The 15,692-nt window shown below is 44.7% G+C and overlaps 1 protein-coding gene across 1 annotated transcript in view; it reads right to left on the minus strand.

Moving 5' to 3' along the window:
• Window positions 1-15,692, minus strand: part of si:dkey-22o22.2 (neural-cadherin) — a 174,152-nt gene that overhangs the window by 35,951 nt on the left and 122,509 nt on the right. Inside the window, exons 13-14 of the mRNA XM_066683650.1 lie at window positions 2,544-2,793; window positions 639-766 (exon numbers count right to left, since the gene is read on the minus strand). Coding sequence (XP_066539747.1) covers window positions 639-766; window positions 2,544-2,793 — 378 coding nt within the window. The remainder of the gene's footprint in view (window positions 1-638; window positions 767-2,543; window positions 2,794-15,692) is intronic.

Raw genomic sequence — 15,692 nt, forward strand, 5'->3', positions numbered from 1 at the left:
ACACACCACACTCCTCACAGACAGTCACCCGGAGGAAACCCACGCGGGCACAGGGAGAACACATCACACTCCTCACAGACAGTCACCCGGAGGAAACCCACGCGGGCACAGGGAGAACACATCACACTCCTCACAGACAGTCACCCGGAGGAAACCCACGCAGACACAGGGAGAACACATCACACTCCTCACAGACAGTCACCCAGAGGAAACCCACGCGGACACAGGGAGAACACACCACACTCCTCACAGACAGTCACCCGGAGGAAACCCACGCAGACACAGGGAGAACACACCACACTCCTCACAGACAGTCACCTGGAGGAAACCCACACAGACACAGGGAGAACACACAAACTCCTCACAGATGCAATTACCCCCACAGTGAGCCAATTATAGGACCTAGGTACCCTGGAGCTTGGTGGCTGCCTACAGTAATTTGATGCAAGTTTTCTATTCAACTTAAATGTTTCTGCCTCAAATCTGCTTTAACGGAACGAAAGGAGACCCAAAACTAAGCCAACATGTCACGTGTCATCACTTAACAGTGTATAAGCATAAAACTCTCTTAGGAATTTCAGCCGCAGCCAGAGGCAGGTGAAGCTCTTATACTGTATACTCTGCAGGGAATCCCTCACCTTGCCATGGGGACCAGAATCCAGGTCCGAGGCTGAGACCTGGACCACTGAAGTACCGATCTCAGCCCCCTCAGGCACAGTGGCTTCATACGTGCTCGACATGAAGAACGGAACATTGTCATTCACATCTGAGAGAGAGAGAGAGAGAGAGACATGGCATGAGAGATCCATCATGAACAACATATACAGTATCCTATACACTATTTACACACCACTCAACATTTCTTCTCTTATCAAGGCTGCTCTTGCAGGTGTTCCAGTGTATCCCATTTCAGTTGTAGGTGTTTCACATTCTGGGACTTGTAGCAAGAAAGCTCTGTGTTCCCAGAGATACGGGTGTGTATGGGTGTGAACAGGTGTATAGTATAAATGTGTGTATAGGTCTGTAGGGGCATAGGAGTGTGTAAGGATGTATGGGTGTGTAAAGTGTATGGGTGTATATATGTATTTATGGGTGTGTATGGGTGTATACATGTGTGTATGGGTGTATAGGAGTGTGGAAGGATGTGTGGGTGTGTATGGGTGTATACATGTGTTTATGGGTATGTATGGGTGTATAGGAGTGTGGAAGGATGTATGGGTGTGTAAAGTGTATGGGTGTATACATGTGTATATAAGTGTGTATGGGGGTATTGGTGTGTATGGGGCATATTAATGGGATTGTTTATGGCTCACTAGGGGCAAGTATAAATGTGTAAGGATTTATAGTTGTATATAAGTATGTATGGGTGTGTATGGGGCATACAGGTGTACAGGAGTTTATGACCGTGTAGGTGTTTATGGGGACATATGGGTGTATGGGGATATGAGTGTTTATGAGTGTGTGTGTGTGTGTGTGAGACTATAGGAGAGTGAGTGGCTGTTCCCCGCAGCGTGTTGATTACAGAGCCTCCCTAACGAGCTTTCCCAGGGCTTCTGTCTTCCTTTCATTCCATTTCAATCTCCATTTTCCCCCTAATTAATGCTGATACGGTCTCAAGTGTTGTGCATCCCGCTGTAGCTGCTTACTGCTCCCCACAACACACACACACACACACATAACCACAGCTACCTGTCAGATGCTCATCAGTGTTGTGCACCCCCAGCATCACAAGCACATTCTCTGTACACAAAGGTAGAGCCCAGGCTAAATGAGGTATGAAGGAAAGGAACATTAATGTCAGCCATGCTTTAATTCAAATGCAGTCACAGAATGAGAGCAGACTGCTGTGTGAGGAAACGCTGATAAATAAAGCCACCCAGGGCAGATCTGCAGCGTGGCACTGGTTGTCAACGTGTATTTGCACCATCTTGTAGATCGATGTCAACTTCTTTTCTTTTCTTCTTTTCTTTCTGTTCCGTTTTCCTTCCCTTTTCTCTTCAGAGATCTGTTCAATTTAACTCAACATCACAGCTCCTCACTCTTACAACACCATCAATTACATACACTCCACGGCCAAATCCTTTTTTAGCACTAGCACCCTGCTTTCCTGCAGGAACAGCGTCTACTCTTCTAGAAAGGCTTGCACACTACTGGAGCTTTGCTGTGAGGATTTGATGCCATTCGGCCATATAAACATAAGCAAGATTTTTCCACAACAAGCACTACTCCACTTCCTCCTAAGGATTGGATGGTGCTCTTTCAGTCCAGAGTCATCACACTCAATGTAAAGAATCAGCTCGACAGGCACTTGCCTGTGGAGCAGCAGGACTTTGTTTTCTGTAGTAATGATGGACCCCCAACCAATACCTTTGGGATGAGCTGGAGTCCGTCCCTGACCTCACTAATGTTCTCGTGGCTAAATGTCATCAAATCCTCACAGAAACCAGCCGATGTCTAGTAAAGGCTTTCCAGAAAAGTAGAAGCTGTTCCCGAACCCTTAGCCTCAGGAGAAATGTGAGTGAGCGTGTGAAGCCACCTCTTACCCGTGATGTTGACGTAGACTGTGGTGAACGAGGCGAGCGGGACCGCCGCTACGTTCTGTACACGGACTCGAAGGGTGAAGAAGCGCGTGCTCTCGTAGTCCAGGGGCTCGGCCACTAGGATGGACGCAGAGCCGTCCCTCCGGTTGGGCTTGATGTAGAAGCGCACGGGCATGTTTGTCTCAGGCACCTGACCCTCCTCCAGGTTGTAGGTCACACGTGGGTCGCCCAGCGGAGAGGTGGCTTTAATGGTCTGTGAACATTAAGAGCACATTCCTGGGTTAAGGATACTGCTTAAATAAATTATAAATGGAGTAATGCAGCTATTTGAGAGAAGGACCACTCTGAGGCTTCTTCTTCCATTCCAATTAAGCAGTAGAACATAGGAGGAGTGTATTATCAGAGTGGGTAGGTCACATCTGCAATAACAAGTGACCTCAATCTGTTCACACCAACTTATCTGTGAGTGTGCTGACATGGGACAGCAATTTTAAATATCTTTAGGAAGTATTTTTTATCTGCAATAAGGCCAGATTATTATTCATCCATTATCTGTAACCCTTATCCAGTTCAGGGTCGCAGTGGGTCCAGAGCCACCCTGAAGAGGGTGCCAGTCCTTCACAGGGCAACACACACCCATTCACTCACACACTCACACCTACGGACACTTTTGAGTCACCAATCCATCTACCAATGTGTGTTTTCGGACTGTGGGAGGAAACCGGAGCACCCGGAGGAAACCCACGCAGACACAGGGAGAACACACCGCACTCCTCACAGACAGTCACCCGGAGGAAACCCACGCAGACACAGGGAGAACACACCGCACTCCTCACAGACAGTCACCCGGAGGAAACCCACACAGACACAGGGAGAACACACCACACTCCTCACAGAAAGTCACCCGGAGGAAACCCACACAGACACAGGGAGAACACACCACACTCCTCACAGAAAGTCACCCGGAGCAGGAATTGAACCCACAACCTCCAGGTCCCTGGAGCTGTGTGACTGCAACACTACCTGCTGCGCTGGTGTGTTCTCCCTGTGTCTGCGTGGGTTTCCTCCGGGTGCTCCGGTTTCATCCCACAGTCCAAAAACACACGTTGGTAGGTGGATTGGCGACTCAAAAGTGTCCGTAGGTGTGAGTGTGTGAGCGAATGTGTGACTGTGTCTGTGTTGCCCTGTGAAGGACTGGCGCCCCCTCCAGGGTGTATTCCCGCCTTGCTCCCAATGATTATAGGTAGGTTCTGGACCCTGAACTGGATAAGCGCTTACAGATAATGAATAGTGCTGTGTGTTTAATGCAGAAGTAAAATGAACATAGATATATTCTTGTTTCAGACCAGCTGTCAATATTGCATATGTTTAGAAGTTTGTAAACACTACTCCGTAATGTGTATGTGTGTGTGTGTGTACGCATGTTTCCACTGCACAAACAGATGTGTGAGGTAACTGCTCACACATTCTATAACAAGTTTCCTTCAGATGTGTACCCCCCACCCCACCCCAAGAGGTCTTAATGAAAAAGTGAGGATGACTAAGGAAGTCTGCTTTGCCAAATCTCATGGAGGATAATTAGCATTATTTGTGAAAGGGCATTCTGTATCAGCAGAAACGTCAGTCATTGAGCTGCTGACTGCAGCACATGAATACATTAGACACAGTTCACCTGTAATCCATCTCACTTCCTATTGAACCCATATTGACATTTATAGAGTAACTTTCTGCTGAAAGAGTGTCTGGACTCGCTGCCGATCGAGCTGCATCTCCCTTTCTTACTCCAAGCTCAGGCACCGAGGAACCAGCGCACCCCGAAACACAACAGGGACACGTATCAGCGCAACACACACCTGGCTCCACACACACCTCAAAAAAAGACTTTTCACAGACACGGTGTTAAGTTTTACGATTACGTCCCTCCTGACAGCTTCTTCCACTGGAGGAGCTTTAAAAGCTTAGTATCCGTCTCAGCGTTAGACTCCTTAAGCAGAGTTTTTTAAAGGGATTCTGAAGAGCTAAAGCCACACTCCTAGAGTGAAGAGGTGACTGAGTCTTTGCTGTGACACATGGCATCTGTGGTCACAGCCAATAAAACACATTCACCATGCTCTCCTTGGCCTGGGTTACTCCTTGTGGCATCATTAAAGGGAAAGTTGGAGCTTTTCACATTTGATTTACATTTGAGCTTTTCCAGACACGTATAAGCTGACTTCTAGGGACCTCAGGTTAGGATAGGTTTATACATAATCATAACCAGACTGATGTATGACTCTAATTACACACTATAGGGGCGGCATCAATTTCCCAAAAATATCATCTCATCCCATCTTCTAATCCGCTTAATCCATTCCGGGTCGCTGCGGCAACAGTGTGAGCAAACAAGCCAAGATATCTCTGGCCCCTGCCTCTTCTTCTAGCTCCTCTTGGGTGATCTGCAGGTATTCCCAAGCCAGCTATGAGATACAGTCCCTTCAGCAAGTTTTGGGTCTGCCCTGGAGCCTCTTCCCAGTGTGCCTAGTTGCCAGCGGGAGGCATCCAGAGGGCATCCTTATCAGACGCCTAAACCGCTTCAACTGGCCCCTGTCACTGTGAAGGAGCAGGGGTTCTTCTCTGAGCTCCCCCTGAATTGCAGAGCTCCTTACCCGATCACGGAGAGTGTGCCCAGCCAGAATCAGCAGAGGAGCGTGTGTTTGGCACAACTGTGTCTAATACCAGCCCAATACACACTAACACACCACCACTACTTCAGTATATCTGCAGTACTGAGAATTAGAGAATTATCCACCACTGAGATATGGTCCTGTGGGGGTCCTGACCACTGAAGATCAAGTTGAAAGGGGGATAACAAATGCATGGGCTACAATCTGTGACTGTAGAAGTACAAAGTGCACCTGTATGCTGAGTGGACCTGATGAAAAGGAAAATGAGAGTCGAAATAAGGTCATTTCGATGTTTTGGTGTAAATGCCCATTCAGTCCTCAGTGAGTTCTTCATTTGCATATCAATCTTACAGGGGCAGTTACCAATCCGCATTTGAATTCTAAGGGATGAAGAGAGGTTGGAAAATGCTCACCCACCCATTGTGGACACAGATGGTCAATTGTGTACGCACAGCTTGTATAATGTCCATAGAAAAAGCATGAGACCTAAAGGCTGCCCTGGAGCAGCTGCATATGAGCTTAAATATCAGCAGGCCCAATGCCAAGCATCAGCAAGAGAGATATAAAACCTTCTGTGTTGGGCGGTGGGGCAGTGGAACTGTGTCCTCTAAAGTGACAGAGCTTCTGGATCATAAAACCCACTCCAATCATACGATACCAGCAGCTGAATTCACCAAAGCAAACGAATCCTCACAGAAATGTATCAACATTTAGTGTGAAGCTTTACTAGGGGAGAAGTAAAGCGCCTATATTATTAGGTGAACATTCATTCATTCATTATCTGTAACCCTTATCCAGTTCAGGGTTGCGGTGGGTCCAGAGCCTACCTGGAATCATTGGACGCAAGGCAGGAATACACCCTGGAGGGGGCGCCAGTTCTTCACAGGGCAACACACACACACACTAAGCATCGGTTACAACAAAATGACAAATAAACAGGGAAATATACGTTGACATACTGTATTTTTACAGCAAATAATACCCATGCTTTCAGAAGAAATACTGGACGAGCAAATGTCCACAAACTTGTATGATGCATCATGTTTTGAGGGAACGTCTCTAAGTTGTAGCTTTCAGACCTTCACCGTGGATGTGCACCATAGAGTGACCTGGATAAATAGGACAACTGGCTGAAATCTGACACGGCTCCTTGCCTCACGCGTTTCTGAAGCACGCAAAGGAGTTCAGACAAACACTCAAGCCCAAGTTTGGTTTGGGAAAGGCTCTGTCCAAACTGACCAGCTGCAAACTGTCTGCGGGGGAGCTGTAAGTCATTTTGCATCACGGGAATAAAGCAAAGCACCCCAAAGTACTATCAAACAAATGACAGGGTAAAGTAAACACATTCCAGGACAATGCAGAGCACAGATCCACAAAGCAAAGGACTGAATGGATGGAGATACTGCTTCCAAGCCATCTATGGTAGTCCTGCAGCATGAAAAATGTGGAGCTTGGAAAACACGGTTCAGAACCAAGACAGAGAGAATGTAGAGAAGGATCAAGGCTCATGGGTTCAGCGAGCCATGCTCTTGTCCTCCACGGCCCAGGGTCTGACTCACTACAAGGACATCTCCTCAAAGGCTGAGTACACGCTCCTTAAAAGCTCTGAGACTGGTGCCTCCTTCTTTTACGGGTCCGGCTTTGACGTCCAGGATGTGTTCCACTCTGAGCTGACCTCCCTCACCTTTCCTGCCACAGTCAGTTTGACAAGAGCCTCCTCCACACTGTCCTGCTGCTACACAGGGAGTTCGCTGTTACACGCATCGCCACAGAGCCCCTGAGAGATGCTACTGCCTCAGAACATTAAAACTACAGCTTGTGTTTACACTGTTTTCCTCTTAGTGGGGATCAGGGGTGCCCCCACAACTGCTCTGCTTTTTAGCTGCACTATACACCAATCAGCCAGAACATTACAACCACAGCCTTATTTCCTTTGTAGTCCCATCTATTCTTACTGCTGCAGTGACACTGATGTGCTGGGGGTGTTGTAGTGTGTGTTGTTCTGGTACGAGTGGATCAGACACAGCAGTGGTGTTAGAGTTTGCTGTCCACTCTGTTAGACACCTATTCTCTGTCCAGCAGTGACACTGAGGGGTTTAAAAACTCCAGCAGCACTGCTGTGTCTGATCCACACTCTTACCATGCTAACACAACACCACCATGTCAGTGTCACGTGTCACTGCATTTGTTTGGGGGGGGGTGGGGGGGGGGGGGGGACATGACCATTGGGAGCGGTGTTTGACCTCATCTGGTTGAATGCAGTGAAATTCTCACAACAAATAGTTAAACACTGGGGCTAGGGCTGAGGTGGGGATTTCAAACCTCACCCACTGCAATCTCAGTTTCAGTGAATTTCCAACACAGAGACATTTACCTGCTGTGTACAACAGCCGAAGCAGGCACCGGGTGGAAACACATTAAACCCACACTGGACGGTCACTATGCTGCACAGGCACGGAATACCTGACCACACCGGAACATCGAAAAGCTCTCAGACATCACTTTCCAACTCAGTGGACGTCTATTTTCTGGACAGGCTTCTGGACGAACCAGAGCCCCACGAGGCCACCAGCAGCAGGGAGGCGTATTTTTAAACTTCGTATACATTTTTCAGCTGCGAAAACCCCAATAAAGCTGCAATATTCATAAAAGTGTGCATTAGTTAAATAATATATGTGAGGAAATGCAAACTTGACTGACCCGTGAACGCGTATCTGATTAATCCCCCCCCCCTGAGTTTATTAGCGAGCGGTAGCGCGGCCCTGATGAGAATGATACGGCCATTATGCGGCCTCCGTGTACAAGAACAAAGCCTCTTAATTACTTCCTCAAGGTTGCAATTACTGCATTTGGAAATTCACTAATTACCATTCCTTGAGATGATTCCACAATGAGGCGAATGATATTTAAATTTTTAATTAGGGAGATGAAGCGGCAGATAGATGGACAGAGGAGGACAGGAGAGTGAGGGGAATAGATGGAGGGATACATTTGGGCGTGTGTTTGTGTGTTAGAGAGAGAGAGAGAGAGAGAGAGAGAGAGAGAGGGATAGGAGCACTTGGTGCACAACAAGGCTGCTCGGTGTACCTAATGAATGCATTATACTGTTTAACAAGCCTAATTTGTATTTAGAGTTCTGAGGATAAATTACCATGAAGGCTCCCAAAGCACAGAACAGATTTGAACAGTCAGTTGCTACAGTTACTCCACATCGGGGAGTAAATACTGCACTTGGGGAGGTAGAGAGAGAGAGAAAGAGAGAGAAAGAGAGAGAGAGAGCAAGAGCTATAATTGCTCTGAAGTACTTTGTTGTTCAAGTCATATTACCAGTAACATAGTGTTTGGGGGATCATCTGGGGTTGAACACAGAGGAAGAGAAAGAGAGGATGGCAGATCAACTCTTTCATTGCTTTTAAGCTTTTTCCATTTTAAAGGAATGGTTTAGCAAATGCACACAATTTTCCACTTAACCCAGATATGATCAACCAAGGCATGTTTGATATTGAAATTTTGCTTTTTAGATTTAAATTAGAGCTACAAAACTAATGGGGCTATTAAGCAATGGAAATTATGACCTTGCTAATTAGCATTATGCTGCAAACGTTAAAAATCACATTTCTTTTTCAAACTGTAAGTTTTTTCAGGGTATGATTTTGCTATAAATTTAATGGCATCTTTTGTTTTCTTTACAGTTTTCTATCAGCACTAAAATACACGCACTAGAAGTTACGTTTAGTTAGCGTGACCAGACGTCCTCTTTTACCCGGACATGTCCTCTTTTTTAGATTTAAAAAATGTCCGGGCGGAATTTCACAAACGTCCGGGATTTTGTTTTTCTAGAGTTTACATAGAACTTCGAGAAGCGTTTCATTCACAAACTAGTCCCGCCCTCTCCTACTTTGATTGGTTTGCTTGAGTGAGAAGGGGGCGTGGTGAAGTAGCCTAAAATCTTCTGATTGGACGGTGTGACTGTAGAGCTACCGTTATTGGTTGATAATCTTCTCTGTAAACATTTAATTGGTCAGTCTGCACGTCAGTAGTCCTTGTTTACGTCAGACAAAGCTCATGAACCTACCCTCATCTAGAGCAGCTATGCCGAAACGTAAATGTAAGTTCTCGGATGAATTAAAAAAGAAATTCCCATGTTTTGTGTAGTAAATAAAGATGTAAAGGACTTAAAAGCACACACAGGTTCAGCTAAGCTCATCAATCCCGCCCCCACCATCACAGATCTGGTCACCCTAGTTTAGTACACCCCAAAAATGTTTTCTTAACTCACCTCAAAATGTAGCTGCCAGTAAGTCAATATTAACAGACTTGTGGATGTGGTTTAAGACAATATAACTCGTAAATCTTAAAAATAATCATCACTTCACATTATAGCTGCATGCTTTGGGCAGCCATTTTAGATAATCCAAGCTCTAAAGCAAATGAATGATAGAGAGTATGTTAACTTCTGTTAATTTCTGTTGTTTCCTATTTTAAATACATTTAAGAGAATTAGCAAATAAAAAAAAATTTGTCAAAAATAGCTACACTGTGAAGTTTTGTTAATTTGTACACTTTAAATCACACTGAAGATTGTGACCATTACAGTGACATCAAACACAGTTTGAGTGTGTTTATTTAGCTTGTTAGCAGGTATTAGCTTAGCAGTAGCAGTAGCAGTAAATCTGGCCTCACTGAGATCTTCTGGTGTAGATAAAACTGATTTTTCACAAACCTATTTCTTTAACAAAGTAAAAGACTCTCAGACAACACTAGTGTCCACCAAAAATGTACAGTGATTTTGTACAAAGAGAAAAAAAATCAAACTTTTATTTTGAAGTGTCTCTGAAAATATAGTTGAAATTTAAGAGATAAGGGAGAGAAAGAGAAGTGAGAAAATAAACATGATGTTTGGTGTCTGTCTTCTTCTTTAGTGCTCAGATGTTCCCAGTGACTCCTACATGCAGCTTCCATTAGCAGAGCACTACAGGGTCAACACATTTAAAAGAGTGTACAAACCAAGTACACATCAAATACACACTCCAACACACTCCTCCTGCACATGCAGTGTTGGGGGTAGGGCTGGGATAAATAAATAAATAAATAAAACCAGGAAGAATCTTAGAATCAACCTTAGAAAATAAAATAAAATAAACTGCATATCTGTAATATAAGGTCACTAATTACATGCACATTTCTCAGAGAAGTCGAACATGCTGATAATGTGTAGTTTCACACGCTCAGCCATTTCTATTCCTAAGTTATACACAGTACCATGAAGTTCAGTGAAACAGGACTCTTTTACAGAGAGAGTTCTGGGTCCAGGTGATAATCTCTAGTTATTAATGTCAGACTAGTAAATCCACAAAGATTTCAAATTTGCACTGGATTAAAATCACGGATCTAGGTGTTAAGCATTTAAATTACAGCCCCTCCCCAGGTAGCATTAATCCAGCTGGAATAAGGCTAAACACACCAAAGCCAGACACGTTTCGAAATGGAGAAAAGCCAGATAAGAAGCAGAGGAGACTTCAAAAGGGTGATTTTCCCCCCCCCCAATCTGCTGCTTGTGTTGGTTTGTGGAGTGGAGTAATGGCCCTCTCGGCAGATTGTGTGCAAGCAGAGTCAGTGCGGAATTAGCAATAAATGTAAATCATCTAATTACGCTTCAGGAAGAGTAAGCTGATCAGAGATGTCTCACTGGAGCTCTCGTCTGGATCTATTTTAGTGCAGAGGTATGTAGGTGAATCTGTGTTTGAGTGCATGTGTCTTCTTTTTTTATTCTTCCCAATATTCTTTCCAAATGAATCATTCCCAATTTCACCCACGAGCAAGGTCCCTCCATCACACAGCGTCACCAAGCTGGGAAGATGAAGGCTAGAGCATGCCTCTATGTTTTTAGTGTCTTTTATGGACTTTCTTATAGTGGTTAATGGGTCATTATTTATCAATCTGTTCATTCATTCATTCATTATCTGTAACCCTTATCCAGTTCAGGGTCGCGGTGGGTCCAGAGCCTACCTGGAATCATTGGGCGCAAGGCGGGAATACACCCTGGAGGAGGCGCCAGTCCTTCACAGGGCAACACACACACATTCACTCACATCTATGGACACTTCTGAGTTGCCAATCCACCTACCAACGTGTGTTTTTGGACTGTTGGAGGAAACCGGAGCACCCAGAGGTAACCCACATGGACACAGGGAGAACACACCACACTCCTCACAGACAGTCACCCGGAGGAAACCCACGCAGATACAGGGAGAACACACTAACTCCTCACAGACAGTCACCAGGAGGAAACCCACGTGGACACAGGGAGAACACACCAACTCCTCACAGACAGTCACCTGGAGCGGAACTCGAACCCATAACCTCCAGGCCCCTGGAGCTGTGTGACTGCGACCGTGCTGCTTTATCAATCTGTTGTATTTTCTTATGACTATTCTTAATGTTTTATCTCTTCTTTTTATTAGAAATCACTGTGGCGCTCTTAAAATTAAAATTAGTATAAAACTTGTAGCAAGTTACTGCTTTTCAAACTGCTGCTAACACAACTCTACTGGAGGACTTAATGTGCTTGGAGGAGAACATTAACTGCTTGGGCTTAGTCCACTGAGCCACTCAGGAGGCTTTCTGTCATCTTTTAATTTGAATTAATTTATCATTTCATTTTCTTTAAGCCTTTTTATGTTGTATTAATGGTGGGAAATAATTTGACGGGTGTGATGAGGTATGTTAGTGTGTGTTGTGTGAGTGTTTACGGAGCTGACCGGCGCTCGTGTGCAGTATGGTAGGCTGAGGAAGTGTGACAGAACACACAGGAGTCTGTTGAACACGACGTAGAAAGAGAAGCTCATTGATATGGAGATTTAGCATCGGCATCCACAGCTCCACACAGTGTAATTAACACATCAGATTAGTGCTGCTAAATTTAAACAACAATCTACCTGGGCCCTTAATGGTGGTGTTGGGGAGAGCGAGAGCAAGAGAGAGAGAGAGAGAGAGAGAGAGAGAGAGATAGAGAAATATCTGTAGTGAAATATGTAAAGTGCAGTGTGTGGATTAGCCCAGCATTCATTATCTATGGCAGGGACGCTCAGTGGAGCACTGAGAGATGAGAGTGCTGTCAGGAAATGAATACAGTAATTAAGGATCTTTCATTAGCCTGCTCCTGGCCAATAAGACCATTGTAGAACTTAATATTCCAGCAATGGAAACTCATCCTCTACCCTGGCTGCTAGCATCTTTGTTTTCAATACGTCTAATCAGAAGGTTGAAACTGATGGCAGATTGAGTGTGTGTGTGTGTGTGTGTGTGTGTGTGTTTCTGAGTGCCTGTATCAAGTGTTAGCACCCCCTGAACAATGTTCATAGGCCTATTCATGTTTTAATTTGCATAAATATTTCTTTGCATAAATGGACTCTCAGTGTATTGCCACAATCTACTAGTCCAACATTTCTGGGTTTTGCTGCAAGAGTGTCCACTTTTCTAGGAAACATTTAAAGTGGAACACTGACTTGATTTCATTTAGCCATGAGAGTATAAGTGGAGAGCAAAGTTCTACTGCTCCACAGCCAATGCCTGGCGTCTTTAGAAAACACAGCGTTGTCAAATCACTGCACTATGGCCTTTAGATCCGAGTACCTGAACTCTTTTTTATATTTTGTAACATATAATTGTAATTCAAAACTCTCCTACTGTTTTGTCATTCTGTGGTAACTTTTGCATAGTATTAAAATATTAAAAATGACAATTACCATTTTGTTTAAAAAAACCCTAAACCTAAATATACATTCATTCATTATCTGTAACCCTTCTCCAGTTCAGGGTCGTGGTGGGTCCAGAGCCTACCTGGAATCATTGGGCGCAAGGCGGGAATACACCCTGGAGGGGGTGCCAGTCCTTCACAGGGCAACACAGACACACACACACACATTCACTCACACCTACGGACACTTTTGAGTCACCAAACCACCTACCAAAGTGTATTTTTGGACCGTGGGAGGAAACCGGAGCACCCGGAGGAAACCCACGCAAACACAGGGAGAACACACCACACTCCTCACAGACATTCACCCGGAGGAAACCCACACAGACACAGGGAGAACACACCACACTCCTCACAGACAGTCACCCGGAGGAAACCCACATAGACACAGGGAGAACACACCAACTCCTCACAGACAATCACCCGGAGGAAACCCACGCAGACACAGGGAGAACACACCAACTCCTCACAGACAGTCACCCGGAACGGGAATCGAACCCACAACCTCCAGGTCCCTGGAGCTGTGTGACTGCGACGCTACTTGCTGCACCAACATGCCGCACCTAAAAATACATTTATATATATATATATATTTATATATATTTATTTATTTATTTTACTTTTTTAAAGGACCTTTGCAATATTTAATATCATGCAACAGTTACAATAACTGCAGTGATATGGTACAAAAAAACATATTTGTATACCTAATATCTACCATTAATAAACGTCCAGTTTTTAACCATTCAAGCCCCTTTTCTAAGGGTAGCCTCACTGCAAACTGGTGACCGTCCCTTCATATCATCGCCATATGTGCAGCACCCCCTCAAAAAAGTTTTTCCCCCTCCTTTTTAAGTCTGTAATTTAACATTCTGGCTCTGCCCATGGCCAGTGTGCTGTGAGTTCAGTCAGGATCATTAGCTGTGGATAAACGCTCAGGGCACTTTCACAAACACGTTAGCAAAAACGACTAGCAAAGCAGAGTGTGAGTCAATACATCCTCCTGTTTGATCGCCCCTGGTGGAAACCGCACTTTCTGCTCAAACATCCCACCTAAGCCTCTTCCACGTCCTGTGGCTACAGGAAAAAAGTGGAGTAAGTGCAGCGGCAGAATATGTGGAAGAAGCTGCTGATGGGGTGGAAATGGAACTTCTCTTTACAGTGCAACTGGCTTCATGGGGTGGAGGAGGGGCAAAAGCAGGGAGAGAGAGAGAAGACTAATGCATTTGAATGTCTTAGAAGAGAAAATTCCGACAGCAGTCTGTCCGAGTTAGGGGAACAGACGAGGGTTGTTGGCGCGAACCTCTCTCTGACTGTAAAGGCTCCCAGACGATTGTAAAATCTGACGGCAGATAAAACAAGCTGAAAAAGCAAACACAATCCAGGGCAGATACGATGAGACATGCCTCAGCCACTGAGAAACCACATGTCCAACCCAGGTATTTAACCCTAACTTGGCTTGACCATACACACACTCAGCACAAAAAGACAATCCGTAACACCATGGCAATACTGAGGCTCAGTTCTCTGTAGAAGACGTGAGGGCCGACTACAGGGCAGAATTTTTCAGTTGGCCAGTTAATGAGCCCAAAGTTGAGGACTGACTGAGACATGGTATTGGATTTTGGTCTTAAGTTATTGGGCTAAAATGAGAAATCCTGCTTCGTAGTACACCCCTCTGGATTATATTTTTCCTAGAAAATCAGCAAAACATGTCATTTGTTTAAGAGATTGCAGTTTGTAGCAATCACAGTTTCACGCTGATAGTTAGGACTCCCGGAGTCATACTAAATGTCCCCAGCCTGGGACAGTGAGGGCAAGCACTACAAGCATCCTACAAGTTGTGATAATCTAGTTCCTGCCTCTTTTCATGAAACTAGTTCCTGGAGAGTCCTCCTACTTTCACAGTTCTACCACTCACTGGGAAATGGACACAGGTGCTCAATCAGGGTGTGGATCGTTCTGGCTTCAGATTTTTAACAAAGCCATACAATGCCACACTGGATGGAAACTGTCGTGTAGAAACACCACTATTTGATTTTGGTTGAGACTCTCGTAAGGACGAGGAGATATAAAGACTCCTTTGTGGATTCACACTTATCCACAGTTGTAAAGCACTTCACTCACACTCTATCTGTTCCTTTATTCAGAGTTAGAGCGCTGCTGAAACTGTGATCATGTCTTTTTCATCTGCTAATGAACTCTCACACACTGGCACGTTATTGGCCGTTCTAGTCAGGTCATGCTACACATTTTAGGTTGGATACAGTTTGATCAGATGAGGTCAAGACTCAATGAATGGAATTCATTGGATGCATGGCCAATTTAAGCTTATGTGCAGCTGCTCCAGATCCTCTCTCCTTATATGCTTATACCCAGTAAACAATTAGCCGTTGATTCAACGTTGAAATAACGTAATGACTGCCGTCTAATCAACATTCTCTTAAGGTTGAAAATGAAAGTTGAAAACACATCCAAACACAGACAATGAAAAGACGACGTGTTTTGGACGTCCATTGACGTTATTAATTGGTCCCGAAATAAATTACTTGTATAAAACGCATTTTGGACGTCCACTGACGTTATCGATTGGTCACCACTTAACTAACTTATTAAGATGGATTTTGGACGTCAATTGACGTTTAAAATATGTCCTTGACGGACAGACTACTTTTAGACCTATTTTGAACGTCCAGGGACCTTCCTTTTTTACTGGGTATGCTTTTTTCG

The sequence above is a fragment of the Hoplias malabaricus genome, chromosome 10, assembly GCF_029633855.1.
Source record: "Hoplias malabaricus isolate fHopMal1 chromosome 10, fHopMal1.hap1, whole genome shotgun sequence".
In the NCBI taxonomy this organism is placed as follows: Eukaryota; Metazoa; Chordata; class Actinopteri; order Characiformes; family Erythrinidae; genus Hoplias; species Hoplias malabaricus.